General features: G+C 49.9%; 1 protein-coding gene across 1 annotated transcript; it reads right to left on the reverse strand.

The window, feature by feature from the left end:
- Positions 1 to 957: 957 nt before the first annotated feature.
- LOC144153676 (superoxide dismutase [Cu-Zn]-like) lies at positions 958 to 20,710 on the reverse strand. Its single transcript, XM_077685335.1, has 5 exons — positions 20,286 to 20,710; positions 6,133 to 6,232; positions 4,802 to 4,871; positions 1,957 to 2,074; positions 958 to 1,258 (listed from the first exon to the last, which is right to left on the reverse strand). Exons 1-5 carry the CDS (start codon positions 20,439 to 20,441, stop codon positions 1,076 to 1,078), a joined length of 627 nt encoding a protein of 208 aa, XP_077541461.1. The 5' UTR covers positions 20,442 to 20,710; the 3' UTR covers positions 958 to 1,075.
- Positions 20,711 to 21,253: the final 543 nt, after the last annotated feature.

The raw sequence follows: 21,253 nt of genomic DNA on the forward strand, positions 1-21,253 counted from the left end.
TACGGCTGCCTTCGATTTATTTTTTCCTCTTGTTGCTTGGGGATCGCCTTGCTTGTATAAAGCCGATGGACCGAATTAATAAAAAAACATGCAGTTTTGGGGTCGACGCCTTTAAGGGGCTGGGGCTGTTGGCATCATCTGTCGTCGTCGTCGTAGTAGTAGTAGTAATTGTCGTTTCGTGTAGTTACGGCACTAAAACACCGGGAAACTCGTTTACGCATCGCGCTGGGAGAGAGAAAGAGAAAGAGAGAAAGAGAAAGAGAAAGAGAAAGAGAAAGAGAGAGAGAAAGAGAGATAACGTGAAAGCACGAATGAGGGCTCTTAAAGGATGAATGGCAACTCCGAACTAAACTTGCTTCTTTCGTGTTTAGCAGAATTTCATTGACTGCATACTACATAGACGCAATACGCGAATGCATAACACGGGTTTGGGCAGCAACAGCAAGATTCGCTAGACTCGTACCGCGACTACGGAATATATCCTGCGTGGATTTTTCCCGTTTCAGAAGTGTACACGCGCGGCCGATAGCCAAGTGCAGCGCAAAGGCGTGTTAGATTAAATCCCTGTTGGGTTTCAGGCTCTGAATACTAAGGACTCGGCCTTCACAGATGCGCCTTTCTTCACCGAGACCCCCCATTTATCCACATTATACTTCATGCGCTCCTACAGCAAATGGGACAGAAGGGGGTCTTTGCTTGACACCACGGTGGGTTAAAAAAAAAAAAAACCCGTTGCACTGTGGTTGCCACGGAGGCGCCTCGGTAGCTATAGCTGCCGACTTTCCAACTCCAGAAGGACGTCACTGGATCTCTGTCCTAGGAACGGCGCTCGGTGCCTGCGGTGTTCTTTTCTTGCATTAGGCTCTGCCATTCACCCCCTCCCTACTCCTGCCCACCTTCAGAGCAGGCGACGGCGAGAAGGGCAAGCGGCTGCACGAACAAGTTGGAGGCAAGCGGTGTAGAACAAGCTAAACCAACTTTTAATCAACGATAGCTCGTACAGAAGGAGCAAAAATGGGCAGAAAGTTATGTACAGGGACTTGAAAGACTGAACAACGCGGGCGCGCGCGCAACTTCAGACGCGGTGCCTGAGCAGGCCGATGACGAGGGCGGCGAACAGGAGCCGCACATCTGGCCGAGTCCATGCGGAGCTAGCCACGAAGCCGATCACACAACACGCGAGCCGAGCACCAGCGTTGCCGGAGGTCTTGCTGGCAGGGGTTCCGCCCTTGCCGAGGTCGTCCTTGTCGGCGTGCACCTGAAATCGGGGAGGTGCACACAAAATACGTTAGCCATCGGCTGGGCCCAAATAAAACGTTCCACCCCCCCCCCCCCCCCCCCGCCCCCTTCCGCGCTTTGAGGATCGTACCGTGATTTCGCGACAGTCGGCACGCCATTCAAAAGACTAGAGACGTCATCGAGGCGGCTGAGATCGGAATGCCTGAGGACCGATGCGTGAGCGCACGCGGCTCTGTAGCACTACGTGAAATAGATTGGCCCCCTGTATTCGATGGTCGCGTAGTCAACGTCCACGCTGTGACCTCCGACGCACAGCGTGCCGTTTACATGACGCCTACTCAGTCCCAGCCATGGATGTAAACGAGACCAATGCCTCGTGTTGCTTTGCCTCAAAGTCTACATCCACGGATGAATCTGCATAATTCATGGTGCGCTGTCTTTGTTTCGTACGTGATAATGTCCCGCCTGGGTGTTTAAATTCGTGCGGTGTGATTAAAGCTTCGTTTTAAGCTAGCGCTTGTGTATGTTAAGTCTTTCTGTGGCTCTTTTTTTCCCGCTTTGCGAATCTAAAATGCTCTAGGCTCTCACTATGTGGTTAAAATAAAAGAAACGCTGGAAGAAATCAGATTTCGGCAAATGTGCTTCTGCGCCCCTTTGAGCCCTGCCACGCGGAATGTATTGCTGAAGCCTCGTAAATGAGAGACTGAAGAGACTGACCACCAGGGCTCGTCCAAGGATGTTGTGGTGGCCAACGAGGGAGATCATGTCGTCCGAGATGAACACGCGGGCCTTCCCGTCCGTCTCGGCCTTGATGTTGCCGAGGTCGCCGACGTGCCTGCGATAAAGTCGACAACATGCGTGCGCCGAAGTTTCGCGTGCAATAGGGTACACACGCAGCAGCTGCTTTCGCTTCGTGGCTAATGAACGTAACGGGCGTGAGAGTACGCAGGGTTTTTGCAGACGGGGGAGAGGAAAGGCAAGAAAACTGAAAGTGAAGCGCACGTAACAGAAGCCCTCAATAAAACGAATATGTAAGCACCCCTTCCATTGCCCTTATTTTGCCCGGTTCAGGCGTTTTATGCCCTCCCAAGCCCCGAAAACGAAGCGACTCCCCTCCCACCCCCATTACCTACCCCCCCCCCCCCCCCCACACACACACACATACTACATACCGTACACTACATACAGATGGTCAAGCTTCCGTTTGTACGTCGTCATCATTATCATCCTACTCAGGTCCCCTACATGGCGAAGGCCTCTCTCATTCATTTCCAACAGCTCCTGTCCTGCGGCGCTCAAGTCCAGTTTACCCCCGAAGTTCCGAATTTCGTCCCTCCATCGTGTCATTGACCTTCCCCTTCTAGACCCATGCCTTAGTATCCACTCTGTCACCCTAATTGTCCACCGTTTGTCGGTTGGTCTCGCTACATGGCCAGCCGAAGTCAGTCCCACGCAGCCGTAGGGCAGGGGGGTCAAGCTAGGCCTACCAGAGCTGACCGACTAAAACTCATAAGCAACAAAATGGCGGCGCCCATGAACCGTCGAAGTGTAAACAAATGTCACGTAACGCGAATCGACCAATGATCATGACGGGGGCACGGACAAATAGGAGAAAAGAACGACCATATCTTGTACTGTATCTAGTGACACTAGCCGAGCGCAAGCGACAACCCCGCCGAGACGACGAGAAACATTTTATACCCTCCTCCATCACCATTTGTAGTGGTTTACAACAGCTTTTTGCTGGTCATCGAATTTCGCAGGGCGGGACGCCGACCATTTTTTTTGAATTTACACTTTGTTAGTCTGCTGACAAATCATTAATAGTCGTAAAACCCTACCAAAACTCCGGTATGGGTTACCGAATTCGGGGGCGCACAGCATTTTCCTTTGGTTCGTAGCGCAGCCGTTTGGCCCCGGGCTTTGGCTGAGTTGAGGTGGGCTTTTGCTTCGGACTTCGGCAGTTTGGATTCTGGACGTTAGGAGGGTGGATCGTTGACTGATTTGGTTCAGTTTTTATGAAGAAAGCTTCGCTTTTCAACCACCTTTCTCTTGAGAAAAGGGACAGACCTAAGAAAAGACAAGTTAAAGCTGGTGAAGACCACCAGCTCCGTTGTTTCCCCAGTCTTCAACATCCTAATCGCGAAGTTTGCCGATTTTAAAGAGGAACGAGGCTAGTTTGAATAAATTGATGGCCGACAGTCCGCCATTGTTAGTCCTCCTGCCAGTCTTGCGATGAACACATGGCGAACACGCGCGGGTGAACATAACCAGCGTGGTAGATGTGCCACATATAAACACGTTAGAAAGCCGCATACAGCGATGCAGCTTCATGTTTCAGGTGGCCACTAGCCTTCGTGAACACGACCAGACAACCTACGTTTACTGTGCGCACAACGAAAGGCTTGTGTCTAACTGCTAACTTAGGTTTAATGACATGTAATTTATTATTTATTAGTTTGGCAGTGACTACCTAAAATTGAAAAACCTGCCGAGAAACATGCTAGATCTATGGAAGTGGCCTCACGCAGACTTAGAATCGGCTACACACACATCACACATTCATACCTGTTGACTGACACAAACAAGCCACGGTGTCATCGGTGGGTGGGTGGGGGCAGCGATTTGTCCTTCATGTGCTTATTGAATGTAAGACGTGCAAAATTGAAATGAAACATCACTTTAGTGAAGTTTACACATAAAGCATGCCCTTCGCAGACCATCCCGTGTTCTCTTACAAAAGTTTAGCTACATTGCAGATGATTTTAAACAGATTTTACTGTCCATAACCTCACCTGTGCTCATGACGTTTTGCAGAACAATGGTGGAATCTGGGGCTCTACACTTTAGGCGCCGGCACTCACTTTGTTTAAATACGGCCCTATACAATTCTTTTAGTAAATTTTTAAACTAGTGCCTTTATTACAAATCTTTCTATTCTCATTCAGTGTCATGGCGCTCTTTGCCTTTGTCAGCTTTGCGTTATTAAACCTGAAATCATCAGAGTCACTGCCAAAATTTTCTGGGCTACGCCGAAGGTTTCTGGACCGCAAAGAATTCGAAGCAAAATCTTGACACTTGCGTGAATAAATTATATCGCATTAAGAAAAAAAGGTTGTCTCCAGCTTTGTGGGCACAAAACGTTTCAGTCTCGCTCGAGAGGTAAGCTTCTACTTTGAATTTTTTTGTAGCCTATGGACTTATGGCATGACCTAGAAGATTTACGTGCTCTCCACCGTAGGGCACACTGTTTTCTTGCGTACATGTTGCCGACAGCCCTGCCCCAACGCTCACCCGAAATGTCCTCACCAAGCGCGTGTAGCACATTTCCGGACCCAATGTAGGATTTGAGGTCGCACATAATATATACCGTGTCAGTTAGATGTACAACAAAAACAAAGCTGCGCCGCAGGACGTGCCAGTTGCTCCAGTCTCTGCTTTCCCCGAACACAAAAGACAGCCACTAAATGTGCCCCAGAGGAGACCCCCAAATTCAAATCGTACACAATTAGTCTATACGATAGTGCAGGCTATTATACACGGGCACGAGTTTCGTCCTCACCTTTCGCGGTCCGCAGGGGCCCCATGGTCCTTATTCATGGGATTGAAGTGCCCTCCCGTGGAATTGCAACCTGAAAAAATTGCGTTTGCAGTTCAAGTTTCGCACTACTTGAAAATGTTGCTTGCACTGCCACGTCGAAGAGGTGGCAACTAATAAGTGGAAAATCATGTTTGGAAATGCTTGCGCACAATTACAATGCGGGTGAGCGTCAGCGCCCACATTTGGCAAGCTGTTGAAACGAAAAGAGGACACGCTAAGTACCACAAGTCCTGGGCTTGTGCCGGTGTCGAGAAAGCACTTGCTAGCTTCCGATTTCCGAAACGGTGCAACTATAGTGAACTAGAATACTTGCAACTGCACGACATCAGCAATTTAAAGGGGCCGTGAAAAGATACACTTCGTTCAAATGAAAAGAACTAGCCTTTGGTACCTCATCGAACCCCATTACAGCCCGGAAGGCCTTGTTTTTAACCGAGAAAACGACGCAAGAAGCATTGAAAACTTCAAATTTCGCGCCACAGGGACGTAATATGGGCCAGAACTAAAAAAAAATTCACGCATCTCCACGAAGTGAATCGTGACGAGTGGGCGAAGCACTGGGGATCGTTCTGTCCGTAAATCACTCGTGAGAGTGCTTACTGCTGCTGGAACTATTTCAAATTTAATTTAATTTAATTCAATTTAATGTAATTTATTTCTTATTTCAATTTCATTTATTTAAATTAAATTAAATAAAATCTAAACTAATGTTTCTCGCGCATGCGCAGCACGGCTCTCCAGGAGCACTCTAACCTTTTGTGAACCTTTTGTTCACAGATGTTTCGATTTACACGGTGCTGTGCCGTGAGCACGGACGCCGGACGGACAAGCCTCGGCCTTAATTAAGGTGCTTCGCCCCTAAAACAGTTATACGTTACTTGTACGTTAGCATTCATGCGACGCAATCAAACTGAACTATAGGCCCCGCTACAATCGTGAAGTCACGCTTCTTGGCGGTGGTTTCGGCCGGCGGCAGCCAATGGCACAAACAAGATTATGTGACGTCATAAAGACTTCGTCAGCAAGTGGCGGGGGAGTCGCCATTGCTTCATATGTTTTCCTTAATACCTCCGTTATGTGAATGAAGTTTGTGATAAAACTGGCATCATTGTGATTGGGGCAAGGCAATCCTTTTAATGAGTAAAGGTTGTACTTTGTCTTCATGGCCTGAAATTAAGACACCAGAAACCACCGGAGACTTCACAACACAAAATTGTCGAACAGTGCAAAAAAAAAAAAAAAAAGAAAGAAAAGGAAGGCGGCTGGAAATACCAGGAGGAAGACAGGCTCACCGTTCGTGAGATCACCGTACTCGTGAACGTGAAACCCGTGCTCTCCTCCCGGCTTGAGTCCCGTTATGTCTCCGGAAATCACGACCGCATGCTCGATGTTCTGCAAGCAGGAGAGAAAAAGACGTTAGGTGTCGAAATCGCATGGGAGAGAGTGGCGGTAAAACGCGTCGTAATCTGAAGGAAAGGTAACCCCATTACCGCACGGTCTCTCAACTTAGTAGACATTGCGGTGCGGTCAGCAGGTCTAGATGTGCAACGGAAAGAGTGGCAGGCGACATTTAAATGTAAATACTAGGTGGATGCGTTAAAACGATGAGCAACGACATTAAAACGTTACTTAAAATAGAGACGACTGAAATCTATTTGGGGGGGTGGGGGGGGGGGGGGGAAGGGGATGCTACCCTGATAAAAGGCTTTAAAAAGGTTGGAACAGGCGCATGAACGAAAGACACGGGCAAAATTTGCGGTTACTTGAGTCAGGTGAAACACGCAGGCATTCATTACGAAGGGGGAAAAAATCTCAAGGGGAACATTAGATTAGAATGAAAAAAGAATGGTCATCGACATTAGTTCTACTGAAGAAAGGAGTTCAAATATCTCCAACAGCAACCTCCCGTCTCGAAAGTTTGCCAGCACTTCCCGCTAAAAGATTCCAATCGTAGCATCACAGAAAGAAAATAAGATGTTTAGAAATATTCTGAGCCACACCGATTGCGATGCAAGGAGTTACTATAGCAGTCAAGAAATCACGAAGTGCAAACAGATTGATTAATTGATTTATTGTAGGGTTTCACGCGCCGACGCAACGCAGGCGATGAGGTGCGTCGTAGTGGAGGGCTCCGGATTAATTTTGACCACCTGGGGATCTTTAACGTGCGCCGAAATCTCGTACACACGGGCGTTTTTGCTTTTCGCCTCCATCAGAAAAGCGGCTGCCGCAGCCGGGAATTGAACCCGCGTCCTTGTGCTCAGCAGCGCAACGCCTTAGCCGCTGAGCCACCACGGCGGGTGCGAGGTGCAAACCAAAATTTTCGTATAACACCTTACAGGGCTTTCTTTCCAAAAACTGCTAGGAAAGGAGTGCGGAAAATTGAAGTCCGAGCTGATGTATAGTTCAGACTTTTGTTCCTTACAGGTGAGCGGTATATGCGCCCGTTTCGACAAACCGAAAACACCTCGTGGCCTCCACAAATGCTACGGAGCAGAATGCATATGCATTCATGCTAAATAGCTTTACAGCAGCTGCGATGCCTTGACGGACATGTAGCATATACAGTAGAGAGCAAGAGCGGAGTCTGTGCGCTGCAGTTACCTTGTTTAACTGGACGGAACCCACAGGAGCGTTTTGCCGAAGTGGTCTTCACGGCCACAAGTGCAACGTGCGAGCTCCCGTTTTGGATGTGTTAAAGCCCAGTGTATCGCCGAACTGACTGCAGAAGCAGGCGAGACGTGAAGGGTCACTTGAGCATGCCGGTAAGCGAAGACAACGCTGCGGCTAGAACTGTGGAAACAGCGAAGACGAGAGGTCTGAAGTTAGATTATGAATGTGCTGACAAAGCGCAAGAGCTTGCTACACCGCTGTACCTTGTAGCATTCCGTGATGCACCCTTTACAGGCATAACCTCCATTTGTAGCTTTGCCACCGAACACTCATGCCCAGGTGAAAGCCGACAGCAATTTTGCGCTTGCACACAACATATGCATATATTATACATGCATAGCTGTAGCTATACGTGTTTCCGTATAAAAAGCGACCAGAAATTGATGGTAGGCTTTTGAAGGGCCGTAAGGGAACAAAACACTGAACCACTGGAAAGCGAAGTCCCGCTTCGCGTCCAGCCAACATGAAAAGCACCAAAAATTCGGCGTTGTGCTTGAAGTAACGCTCAAGCACAAGGCGAAGTCTGCTATTCTAGTACTAGTACCATTTGAGCTGTAAGGAAGGTGATGAAGATCCCTAGAAGCGTGATGCATTTCGAGGTATTCGTGTAGATTAGTTGACTGAAGGCAGGGTGAGGAAAGAGGGCAAGTACCCATAAGACGATTTGATTTAAAATAATGAGGCGGGAAATTTGAACGAGAACAAGGAGTCTGCAGGATGTATGTGTCAATGTCACACTGGTGAAAAACAATCGCCGACGGGACAGTAGCAATGGAATGGGGCATGCTCGTCTCCGACAGTCCCGACATTACCAGCGGCAGATCAGAATGTGTTATAAAAACACGTTTAGTACTGTGGAACAATTTCGTAGGCATGAGATGGTATTGCAGAAATGAGGCGCTAGATACAGCAAAAGTACTGGAAGTAGCGGTTTGTTACAGTACATTAACAAAATTTTGCGCTACTCTGCGAAGCTACTCAGACAGCTTGAGCTGGGAAAAAAGCCCGCGGAGGCAGCCGCAGGCAGAGGATACCGGACTAGGGATCCCCTCCACCAGGCGGGTGCCCTAACAGCAGCACCTGTTGTTCTCATTTAAGATTGTATACATTTATTCATTCCGTCAGTCGAAAGTATATGACGCTATGGAGTTCAGAGCTATACTAAATGAGACATTGAAACTTGCAGATAACACGTTCAACGCTGGAAAGTCCACGAAATAACCTAGATCATTGTGTAGCGAAAGAAGAGCCGAAGCTTGGTCGGGAGCTGTGGTTTCGATGCCCCTCCTGCCAAGGGAGGCTTGGACGGCGTGCGGTGCTGCCTTTCGCTCGTCGTGGGCAAAGAGAAGGTAACGCACGCAATGTGGCGTGCGGGCGAGCCGATTGGATGGCTCGATTAAGGATCATTGAGACCGAAGACACGGCCGAAGACCGAAGGCGGAGACGATTAACGGACGCACCACAGATGTGCGCCGTACAATTGGAACAGTGTGAACTAGATTGGAAAGACGAAGTCGCCGAGAGGTGGCGCTCCACGAGCGTGGAAATGTCGACTAAAGCAGGGGTGGGGGCCGGGTCGAGCGCGGCAAGCAGTGCCACAAAGGGGCAGTTGCTTTAATGCGAAGTCATCCTTACGGCGGTAGGTTAGTTCGGAATTTTAGTGGCGTGTGTCAATGTCATGGGGATGGAATGCCTAGCAAGCCCACTTCACACGAGGTGGTACGTCGGGTGGCTTGCGGATGGGACGGTACCCACTGATGCTGGGTGGAAAATGATTGGCAGGGTGGTTGCATAAGTTACAAGACTCACTGCCATTCGCTTAATCGGATGCTTGCTCTGCGTACACTGCGAGACCAAAACTCCGAGTACACCTAAGCACGTATTACGGGTTGTGAATGCGAAAGAATGAATGTCCAGTTTAGCGCCATGCTTCCGCCTCGCGTTGTCCATGGGCTTGGTAGTCTTGCCGCTCGAGACACATTGCCTTGCTTTGCGATCCGTGTGAACGCTTTCAAATGGCTTGTATCTTTCTCCTACGCGTTGCGCCGCCGCTCGTTTTTGCCACAGTATAATGGGAGAGTTGATGGTGAACTTGGCCGAGTTTGAGCTCGCATCTTTTATTAGACGAATCTTTGAGAGGCGTTCCGTACCACGAGGCGTTCCATTTTTTTTTCTCAGTATTACGGAAACCGACGCAGTCTTTCGCTCAAGCTTGCGCTATGGAGTGCCCATGCGCCTAGGAACGCCACATTCAATGGAAAGCCTCGAGAAGGAGCCGTTTTTCTGTGACGGACGCCGGTCGTTTCGATCACTCAGCGGGCCATTTAAGACCGCCTACTCAAAATGTCACCAGGGGAATGCACCGCACCACTAAGGGAATACAAGCGTAGGCAGACGATAACGCGAAATTAAAGAAATGCGGCATCACGGCCGAGATGGAATGCAGAATAGAGGCATCTCGCAGACTTTCCGAACAAGCGGCGTGGAATGCAACAAAATGGAACGTGGGAACCAGAGTGCGAACACTACGACTTCAAAGAAAAGGCGTGTGTCGGCGGGTAACGCAGCGGTGAAAATTTCCGCCTCCATGAGAGCGCCAAAAATAGGACAGAGCGGTGCTCTGTCGGCCTGTCACCTTCGGTATGTAGAAACAGAACGGAGCGGAAGCACTGCCTTAACTGTGCTGAAACAAGTCGTGGGCAGTAGGAGGGTTTGTCAAAGCAAGGAAGCATTTTTTAGCGGGTCTGTGCGAATGAATAGCACCCTCACGATTTCGATGGAGAGAGAGAGAGAGAGAGAGACAAACTATTTATTAAGGAGGAAAATGCAGAGAGGTTTGCCGACATCCTCGTGTTTAGAAGCAAAACGCCTTAGCCACTGAGCCACCGCGGCGTGTGATAAAACACCCTTTCAAAAGGTGTATTGTGTTTTTGCTAGGATGTTATGAACGATGAAACAATCTAAAGGGCGTTTTTAGTTTTCTTGCTAGGGCGCAATGGTGTTAGTTATAGACGGTGACAAAAAGGGATGACTTGGGCTGTTCTACACGGTTCAACCTTAAACCTCTGCATTTTGAATAGGAATGCAACTACATCGAGCTGCAAGGCTGACAGATCGGCCAGAATTCAAACGAAAGTGAAGATGTCATCGAGAGTTTCCCTTCAGTACAGATAGCGCTTCGTCGGCGAGCACATCTACTCCAGGCGGCCCTCCCACATCCTTCCAGGAGAAATCGGCAACCTCCGCGCACTCGTTCCCGCACGTGCCCCCGGGCCTTGCTTGCTGAAAGAAGGGCGCAAGAAAATACGAGAGGAACGGCAGCGACAAAGCGGTAGCACTCACGTCCCGGGGCGGCGTCTCCGCTAGATAGTACGTGCCCGGGCTGGCAAGGCGAGGGTGGCGGCAAAGGAGGGCGCCGGAATGCCGATAACGCCTTCACATGGGGCCGAGGGTTCAGGCAGCCGCCGAGAACGTTGGCTGACCGCGTGTGTACACTGACCAGCCCGGAGGAAGGGCTGACCGGAATACGAATTTATGGCCACGTGCCCCGCACGGTCAGGGCCAGTGATTTGTTGCTGCGCTGTGCTCTGGGCGAAACGTTCCAGGAAACGCATGCGTGATGCGCGGGGCGTGCCGGCACAAAATTCACGAAATTGGAAAGAGGCAAAAGAACAAAGAACAACCTTGGTATAAGAAACAGCGACATCAACCAGATACGAGGGCTAGCTATTCAGACTCGTGAAGTTAGAATAGTCGGATATACACAGGATACCTTAAAGGAGTACCGGCACGAAATTTCAAAGCTTCCCTTTGCTTCCTTCCGTTCAGGAGGTTTCCTTTTTATCAGGAGATATCTCCCAGCAAGTTTCAACAGTATCCGTTCAGTGTAACATCTTAATCCATTTTAACCTCTGCGCGCACGAGAAAGCCCAGAGCGGCAGAGCGGGCCACCATGACATCTGCTACTTGCCCCAAACTGCCGATGACGGGGCTCCCGTGACGTACCCGACGCGCTGGCTGCGGTCAGCGCGCGCTGCTACAACGTGTGCACACGCCATGGTTTTGGGACTGACGTCATGCTGCCCGGGCGCGCGGGGATGGTGAAGACCTCGGCTGGTCTGGGCACGGAGCAAGAATTATTGGGTCTGGTCAAGCGCGTGCGCTCGCTCGCGCGCGCGTCCAGACCGGCAGCGATGCGACAAGACTGGTGACGTCAGGTAATACCTACTGCAATGGCGGCCGCTCGGCGTTCGTGTCAATTTCGGTTTCGACAAACAACGAACAAACGACGCCGTAAATGACTGTTTACGCTGCGATCGACCATCTGATGTGCCATTCTATGATTAGTTGGCTAATAGGCACCCATATCAGCGGGAAAAAAATTGTAGCGAAAATTTCGTGTCAGTACTCTTAATGACAGCACGTTTGGTTGGGAGGCAAGTAACGATACGAAAGTTGGAATAAAAAATTAAGCACAATTACGCTGATAAATGGGAAATAAAGAAAATAACGCGACACACATGAGATATTCCGGAAAATGCCCAGGCCATACCCACTAACGTGAAACCCGGGGAGGGGCGAAGCATGCATTGTATATGTATAAGTATTCTTCGCGCCTTGGCGTTTTTGCCAACGTCGATGAAACCGTTTGGGGGGGGGGGGGGGGGGATATGCAGCTTTTCTGTAAAAGTATCTTGTCTTTGAAGCACGAACCCTTCTAGCGCGAGGCGTAAATGAGTGTCCCGGTGTTTTTTTAGTACGCTTTACGTTCTAGCGATAGACGTAAACGAGTTTCCCAGTGTTTTAGTACCGTGATTGCACGAGACACAGGTAGCCCCTGCCTCTAAGGGGATGCGCCCCTAAAATGAAATACAACACCCGCATCACATGATGGGGAAGATTTTCATGATGGGCAGTGATTTTCGCCTGCCCACAAGCGGCAGTAAATGGCATTGTGAGGCTAGAATAACAATGGCGATCCCGGGCCGGATTCGAATACCTGAGGGGTGTGCTCTCTTCGTGTCCTGGTATTTTCCTAAAAGCAACCCAAATAACCTGTAAATTCGATGCTGCGTTTCGTAGGAAATTGTCAGATTGGTGCTCACCAAATAGCATCGAGGTGCGCCGCGCCTCACATACAGCCTAACTCTTCTTCGTCAGAATAGCCACTTCAATGCAAACTTTCAACCAGGAGCAAACCACTTTATCCACGGATTCATACCTTGTCGGGCTGCTCTATTCTTAGTAAGCCCGTTCAGGTTTGCACTGCGTTTAAATTTAGCAAATGCTGGCAAGGGGCTGTCACGGCCGCAGTGTCAATGTCGAGCGCAGAAAATGCCAAGTGCATGCTGGTCACATTTGAAGGGTCAGAGGAAAAACTAATTCTGCAGAAATACAGAGAATTATCTACTAATGCGTAGAATTCTTACACCGCTTGTCTTGAGTGCGAGCTTTTTCCAGCCGATTTTTGGTTTTTCTATATCGTGTCCGACCAATTATCGCCATTTACGCTATTATAACAATTACAAGCGGAACTTTCGCGAAATCTGCATTTAGTGGAAATGCAGGGCGTTACACGGTCCTGACTGTAGGGGTACTTCTGGGCAAAGAATGCTACGCATTAAAAAATGGCAGATTGCTCAGCTGCGCCCATCACGCTATACCGTGCGAAAGCAGCACACATTCCGGATTGTAAGACGTTGGCCAATACAGCAGCGAGGGTATGCGACACCCTGTGGGCATGCATGCTGTTTGCTAGGCAGGCTGCAGAGCACGCAAACAGTATTTACAGCGCGCGCAGATTTCTTGCGGCCGATGCTCCTAGTGCCTCCGCTCCAAGCAATTTATTGGTTGAAGCGACTCGCCGGAATGACCGAGATGACTAGCCGTTTTATAAACTAGCGTTGTCTGGTACGCCTCCACGAGCACACGATACTGTCGACGAGCCTGATTCGAGATGAAAAAAAAAATCATGTACGCTTGTGTGGCTTAAGATGTCGGAGTGAAAGCCTCGTCCTCTTTATTTGGCGTATTTACCTTCAATATTTACCTTCTATGACAGAGCCTTGACAAACCACGCTTGTTTAACCACCTGAAAGCAACGGCAAACGAATTGTACGTCAAGCTGCGAGTGCCGTTAAAGAGTGCTAGCAGGGTGGCCGGCATCTAAGCAACAATGATACCGCAATCCAACGCCTACAGGCATCGCGGATTTCGTGATATCCTGCGGCGATTTATCGCTGGCTATTCGACTGCTGCCGACGACTCTGAATGAAGAGGCGCCGACTGATTAGCCGATGATTCGATCGAATCGACAAGAGGAAATCGAAGAGCGCCGACATTAAACGCCTTCTAATGGGACATGTAACCATTGGCACATGCTAAGGAGAATCCTTCGATTAACTCTCCCCCTGTTTTACGCGAAGCTCATATGGAGTTCAGAAATTTTTGATGTACAAGACGAAAAAAAAGGTCGCCATCTCGCACTGCGAAAAGGGATGTCCAGCAAAGCTGTTGTAAACCACTATAAATGGTGATGGAGGAGGGCGTGGAATGTTTAGTCGTCTCGGCAGGCTTGTCGCTTGCGATCGGCTAGTGTCACTAGATGAGGGTACAGTATGGGAACTCTTTTCTCCTATTGTTCCGTGCCGCCGCCATGATCATTGGCCGGTTCGCATTACGCGACATTTGTTTACACTGGGACGGTTCATGGGCGCCGCGATTTTGTTTATGCGTTTTAGTCGACCAACTCTGGTAGGCTTAGCTTGTCCTCCCCGCTCTGCGGTTGCGCGCGACTGACGTCGCTCCGAATGCGCATCAAAGATCATGCGTGCAACAGCATTTCAACAGCAGAAGTGGCTCGGCTTCTCTGGCGGCAAATGCTTGGTCCCGCATGGCCCGACGCTTGCGCTCGGCGTGTTGGGCAAGAACTGCTCTATTTAGTCACACTTGTCCTGCCTAGACTTAAGATAATCTGCAAACATAATCTTTACCAGGAACACATGGGGGGGGGGGGGGGGGGGGGCTGAAATTGTTCACAAACGCCTTGTCCATAATGCGGTTTCGATGCTTGTTTTGTGGTTCCCTTAAGCACTGGTTTGAGAACCGAAAATATGCCAAAAAAATCTTTTTTCCCTGTATTAATCTTATTTGTAGTCTGCAGGTCCCAAAGAACGGACCTGCAAAATAGCATAGCTGTATCATAAGAGTTCACAAAGCTGTTGCCCTTTGAAGTCGCTTAAATGACCATTTTTTGCCTATGTATCCAAACTTCGTTCTCCGTTTCCTGTGAACCAATTTTTCCCACGAGGTCAGTTGTCGGGTACAATATCTTGGGATGTACTGGTTCGATCTGTATAATGTTTGCTGCATTCGAAAGCTTAGAAACTGAAAAGTGCATTAAAACCACAAAAATATCGAATTTCTAAATTGTTGGCACAAGATTTGATGAGTTAGTTTTACAAAAACATTGATAAACTGATGACCGGACATTTAAGAAGTTTACAGCGTTTGCAGAAACAATGCTAAAATTACTGCCATGGCATAGTTCCACTCCCTGGTCCTTCTAGAGCTCAAAGTGATAAGAGCTATTCGAGTATTTCATAGGCAGATAAAGAGAAAATTGCCCGAAACGGAGTGGCGTAACATGTAGCACAACTGAACTTACACCACAGACGAAAACTGGCTGTATATTTGTGCTCAGGATGTGAAAATACGTTCAATGTGTAAATATCAAGCACACTGGTTAAAAGGTAGAAATGCCCTCAAGGCCAGTGTCCCCCTTATTCTGACGTCTATGGTGTATGCCTGATTAGCCGGACGGACGCGCTCGGCGCCTTGGCCTTTGCGCCTTGCGTTTTTTCGCCTACGGGGATAAAACCATTAGGGGGGGGGGGGGGGGGGGGGAGAAGAGATAAATGCAACTTCGCTGTAAGAAAACTCGAGACTCCGTGCACGCGTCTGAAGCTCGAGGCGTTGGAATACTAACGTCCCGATGACTGTGGTGCTGGCCCTCCGTTTAAAGCGTGGTTCTGACCTCCAGCTTATACGCATCTTGAGTAGATTAGTTAACAAGCACCATTTCAAGACCAGCAGAGCCAAAATAAACGTGCTTGCGCGTACGTATGCGTCTTGGGGATGACCGCCGTTAACACACACGAGAAACATAACTGGTTCATACCCTCCACCTAAATTCAGCGTCTCCTCTACGTCAAGGCGATGACCAGGGAAGCCCTTCAGCACACGACAAAGTGGTACGGCTCACGATTTGTGTCCGCCACATTTGGTCCCTATTAGCACAGGCATTGACAGCTCACCGATTTTAAACTATACTGCGGTGAAATGGCTTCACGGCACTTGCGACACATTGCAGAAGGGCTCCTGCCGGGCTAAATGTTGCATTGGAGCAAGCACAGTGTGGCACTCAACGCTGTGCAGTTCCGGATTCGACGGGGGAGGATGAGTTAACTTGTCTATTTTGCGTTGAGAAATGTGCACAAGAACACCGGAGAATGCGGACGGGACAGGTTGTAGGCCCTGCCGGGGAGGAAGAGGTGGCGACTAAGAAAGGTCACTCTGGAGAGTGATGGCAGCATTAGTATGCGACACTCAAACATGCTCTACTTGCGCATGTTAAGTTTAAGGTCGGAAAGACGACGAGGCATATAGCAGGTTTCCTCCGCACCAAGCGATACTGCGGCTACACAGCGATCGACAGAACTGTTGGGCAGACAAATGAGGTACAGAACTGTTGGGCAGACAAATGAGGTGCCGAGAACAGTGGCGGAGGTTTCGCCTCCACGCATGGGTGAAAGGCGGGAAGCGGAGTGGAAGGGGCCGTTGACCGAGCGGACGCTCGCGCTATAAATATACACGAGAGAAAACGTTTGCTTTTTCTGCCTTTCGCCACCTTTATACACACGTGTATGCGGCGGTAGCGCACTACCGTTGCTTTTGGTGCTGCGCTGATGTGGGCGCTTTTTCGAGCGTTGTGGTCGCGGGGCCGGAACGGCAGGAGCCGATTACCGTGATTGCAGAGCAAAAGGGGGGGGGGGGGGAGCGGGAGTTGTTAATGCGGGGGCCGTCCGGTACAGCTTTGCGGTCACCATGGATACGACTGGTGGATTCGGCCACCGTCGAAGCCCCGGCCCGAGTGGTACGGATGACTTCGCACGGAGAGACGAGCAGTTATGTTGCCGTAGGACACCTGCTAGCTAGTTCGTCGGGGGACAGGCGCGTTTGTTTTCGCGCCGACATGCGTAGCCTCGCCCCCGATAGGAGAGTCTTATCACGCCACTTGAGCGCCAAGGGCGCTCGTTTTATCCCGGAAGTGTGGGAGTATAAACAGCGTCCCTGTAAATGCTACAGCGGTCGTAATAGCACGCTGCCACGTCGCGTCGCACCGAGGATTGCAAGAAGTAGGCAGAGCTCAATCCCTCTTGCTGAATGGCCGGAACAAACACACTCTGCGTGCAGGTGGCGTGGAAACTGCCGCGATAAGTGCCGAGTGGTCCTAATGCCCGATTCAAACACGCCAAATGTCTCGCAGACTAGCGCAGCCTCTGCACAGGGCACCGCGCTTATGCTACTGCAACAAGACAGTGTAGCAGCATTGCCGAAGACGACGAAGCACCACACTGAGGCTCACTGCGCGAGCCTCGTGGCGTGAGCGGTCAGTGCTCCTAGGAACTCCGAGCCGCCTTCTGTTCTAAATATACGTGTTGTTCTGTGGCTCGGCGTTCTGATTGCCTCGTGCTGCCACGACAGGTTTTACCGCGCAATGGGTGCGACATTAGTATACAGTATGTGCACGAAGAGTTTTCCCAGAAACAGTGAAATAGCACGATGCAATGGCCTTGCGGTATTGGCGGCACGAGGGGTCACATGGCACGTCAGAAGAGCGCAGAATATCGCGTGGCAAGGCAACAAAGGCAGACAGCTTTGGAAAATGAAACGCACGTAAATATAAGCTAGGGATGGAGTCCTCAGAAGTGTCAACGAGGTGTCAGCCTACCCACACGGCGGCAGCTTACAAGAGGGAACTGAAGAGCGCGGGATGAGCACCCTACTGCACGGCCCACTTAATTCGTTGGGAGCGCTAAAACCAACGGTGGCTCCCGCTTGAACAGCAACTTTTTTCAGTCGGTGAGAAACGCCGTGAACACACGGGTCAACTTCTACCGTCCTTTTTTTAATTGATCTATTGAGATGTCCTAAGGCTCAAGAAGGCATTACATAAAGGGGGAGGGGGGGGGGGGGGTGCACATCAAACAAGAAATTGCATAGAAGTTACATATATCAAATGACTGCAGGGTGAGAGGTCAGTACACGCATCAAGGTGGTAAAAAAAAGTGCAGAAGAATATAAGTACAGAACTAGAGAGGATGTTCACTTTCTAAAAGTGCTAACAGCACTCTGGAATAAGGACAGCTCGGTTGGATTTGCCACACTGTCAGGCAACACATTCAACTCGGTGGTGAATTCGGCATTTGTTAGTTTTCGCGAATATGGGCCTGACTACGGGCATGATCGATGCGCGCTGATACATAAGTAGTTGGAAGAACATGATTGCTTGAGGGCAATGAAACACTGATATAAAGAATGAAAAAATGATAAGCGGCAGTATTTTCTTCAAATCGCAGGAGGCGGTAGTTTGTGAGACGCTTTTATTGCCGAAACACTTTTGCAGTGGGAGTAAGACGAAAGAATAAACCGAGCCACTTTGTTCTGTACTGACTCCAGTAGGGCTGTTAGATATTCCTAAAGCGGGCGCCATATAATAGATGCATACTCTAATAAAGGACGAATTAACGAAATGTATGCGTGCTGTTTAGTTTTAGTTTGCGAGGTGTAAACGTCATTCTGGAAGGCGCAGTTTTTTTTAAAGCTTTACCGGTTATGTATTCTATACGAGTTGCAAGGTTAAGTTTGAACTAAAAAAAACAGGTTTTCGGCTGAGTATTTGCTTCAGCAATGTCTCACGCAACCTGAAGAGCCTAGGTGGTGGTAACGCTGCCCTTGAAGCGGAAAAGCTCTCGCCCATTTGGAGGCAAGACCGATTAAAGGCGTTCCCAACAGCTAAGATTGCAGTCTCAGTATCGATAGTCAGTATCGAATTTAAAGTTTGGCGCTCAAGCGAATACCAAGTTTAGGCAAAAGAAGAAACATCCAAGCGTATTTGAAAACAGCCGTCGGAGAATGCCCAGACAGGATATACCAACAACCGCGTTTGCAATTTGCTGAACGATAAATGAAAGATTTGGCGAATGAACAGCAAATCTAGTAATGGAACTTTGGTATCTCCGTGAACACTGGAACGACGAAGCTGTGCATGGGATACAGTTAATATCACTCGGCAGGGGATGCAAAAAAGTTCCACAGAGGCGTGCAACTTCGAAACCGGTTTGCAAGTTTGCAGCGAAAAAAGAAAAGACCCGAAAAAGGAACAGGACATCTCAGCCTTTGCCCCTCTATCCCCGATGAGTCACCGCGTATTTTTGAAACATCCAGCAATTAAATGCAGGCAGGATCACTTTTGCATTTCCGGTGTGTCAGTCTGCCAGCGTTGGAAGTTTCAACATTCGTGTTCTTGAAGGCTGAATTTTCCTGAATTAAGGACAAGTTTTACGAACTAGCCAGAGAAGTTGTGCTGTACTGTGTTTATCTGAGGAACAGCTTGAAATAAAAGTTACTGGCCCTTACTTCGAAAAAAAAAAAAAGGATGACTAGGGACATGGCCGCGTGCAAGTCCATCAAGCTGTGCGGATAAAGTTCTTGGCCAAAACCTGCCAAAACGGGACAATGCAGACGCCTGGCCCAAGGACAGATTTACCTAAGCCACTGTTGGCAACACATGCGACTGTCAGTATTTTTGTTAACTGGATGTGGACGGGGCAGGGGCAGTTAGTACCGATTAGGTAAGAAAGCTTGGAAACACTCTGCACATATCGCCGCACAATGGCCGCACTTCACTTCCAGAGAACGCTGATACGTGGAGAGAAAGGGAAGGAAGAGCAGAGAGACAAAAGCGCCTCGTTTTCCGGCGTCACTTTTCCTTCCGCAGACGCCGCTAGCTTCCTGCGTAGCGAGACATTTGCCCCGCCTACTTTCCGCTTAGCTCTCCGCCACGAAGCGAACCACGCTGCGCGCACGGGACCACCGGGAATACGTGCGTGCAGCGGAGGTAAAAGTTGATTGATTGATTATAGGGTTTAACGCGCCGACGCAACGCAGGCGATGGGGCGCGCCGTAGTGGAGGGCTCCGGATTAATTTTGACCACCTGGGGATCTTTATCGTGCGCCGAAATCTCGTACACACGGGCGTTTTTGCTTTTCGCCTCAATCAGAAAAGCGGACGCCGCGGCCGGGAATCGAACCCGCGACCTCGTGCTCAGCAGCGCAACGCCTTAGCCACTGAGCCACCGCGGCGGGTGGAGGTAAAAGTGACCGGGTATTACTGAACCGATTACTGTGAACAGCGCGACAAAGACAGTGGCGTACAAAAACTAACGGAAAAACAGGGCAGTGCTAATTTTCCCGCAGCTACAGATAACCAAGTTTTTGCAGAAAAGAATGTTTTAACAGCCTGGTTAAGTTCTCAGCTCCTCATGGTGAACACAGGTCACTCGCATCCCGTTGTTTAGCGCTGTTGAAGGAGGGGGCGACCACTTGTAGCGCCTGCACACGCCCCCTTCTCCATCGATGTGCCTCGAGGTACCGTTAGCGAAATAAAGGAAAAGGAATAGGACGCTCAGAACGCAAACAAAGCACTCACCTCCTGCACTAAGAAAAGCTGCATGAACACGGGTCCCGGCGCGTAGCACACGGCCCGACGCTCGACCGTCCTCGCGGCGGGCAACACACACAGCAACACCAGGAGCGACCAACATAGGTTCGCGCCCCACCCGCAACACTTTGCGGCGGCCGGCATGGTGGAGGAACTGCGCAGCGCTGTTCAACACCGAACGACACGAACACGCACGGCCAGCGCCGGCCGTCACGCCTGCGCGGGCACCGGCGTCGACGCTGCGTCCGGCAGACTGGCCACGGGCGCCACTGCGCTGCTCACCGCGTCGCCCAAAACACCGCACCGCTTGTCCGCTGACCTCGGCGGCTGTCACGGAGCCAAGTAACGCCGCAGCACTCGCCGCTCTCTTTCCGACGTCGCAGGGGCGCCGCCATATTTACAGCGTGCGCGTCCCGCCCATCGCCTCCTCTCCCGCCATCTGATGTGTCGGCGGGCGCCCCCTCGCGGGCTGCATCCTTTTGCTTGCTCTAACTTCTTTCCTCTTCCCCGCAACTCCTTTATTTTTGTTCTTAGCGCTCGTCTAGCGCTGGCTTATCTGTACCACTGCGCATTAAAACGGCGGGAGGGTTTTAGCAATCCGCCACTTTCTCTCCACCAGTGTGTCTGTTTCGGCGTAGAAAAAAGCGAAAAGAAAAAAAAAAAAAAAAAGGGAAGAAAGCGAGGAAGCTAAAAACATCAACCATGCAATGGACACGAAATGCATAGACGATGACCAGCTGGCTTGCTAGATTCTTCGCTATTGCTGCTCGAACGTTGGGGCGCGCACACGAGCGAGACAAAAGCAAATAAAACGGGCGAAGAATGGGCGTTTACGACCGATTTACATTTAAAGCGGCTCCCGCTGGGCGGTATGCAATGCACGCGCGAGGGCGCCGCGAATATGCAATAGGGTGAGTGGCCACTGCTAAGTGCTGTTATTAAAGCTCATCATCGCA

This window comes from Haemaphysalis longicornis, unplaced genomic scaffold (assembly GCF_048455015.1).
Source record: "Haemaphysalis longicornis isolate Haplotype H1 unplaced genomic scaffold, Haemaphysalis longicornis Haplotype H1 scaffold_9, whole genome shotgun sequence".
Classification (NCBI taxonomy): domain Eukaryota; kingdom Metazoa; phylum Arthropoda; class Arachnida; order Ixodida; family Ixodidae; genus Haemaphysalis; species Haemaphysalis longicornis.

Coding starts and splice junctions, on each gene's coding strand:
- LOC144153676 (XM_077685335.1), bottom strand. CDS start 20,441: ATGCCGGCCGCCGCAAAGTGTTGCGGGTGGGGCGCGAACCTATGTTGG. Junction 6,233..20,285: donor AGCTTTTCTTAGTGCAGGAG/GTGAGTGCTTTG, acceptor TCCTGCTTGCAG/AACATCGAGCATGCGGTCGT. Junction 2,075..4,801: donor GCCCCTGCGGACCGCGAAAG/GTGAGGACGAAA, acceptor ACTTTATCGCAG/GCACGTCGGCGACCTCGGCA.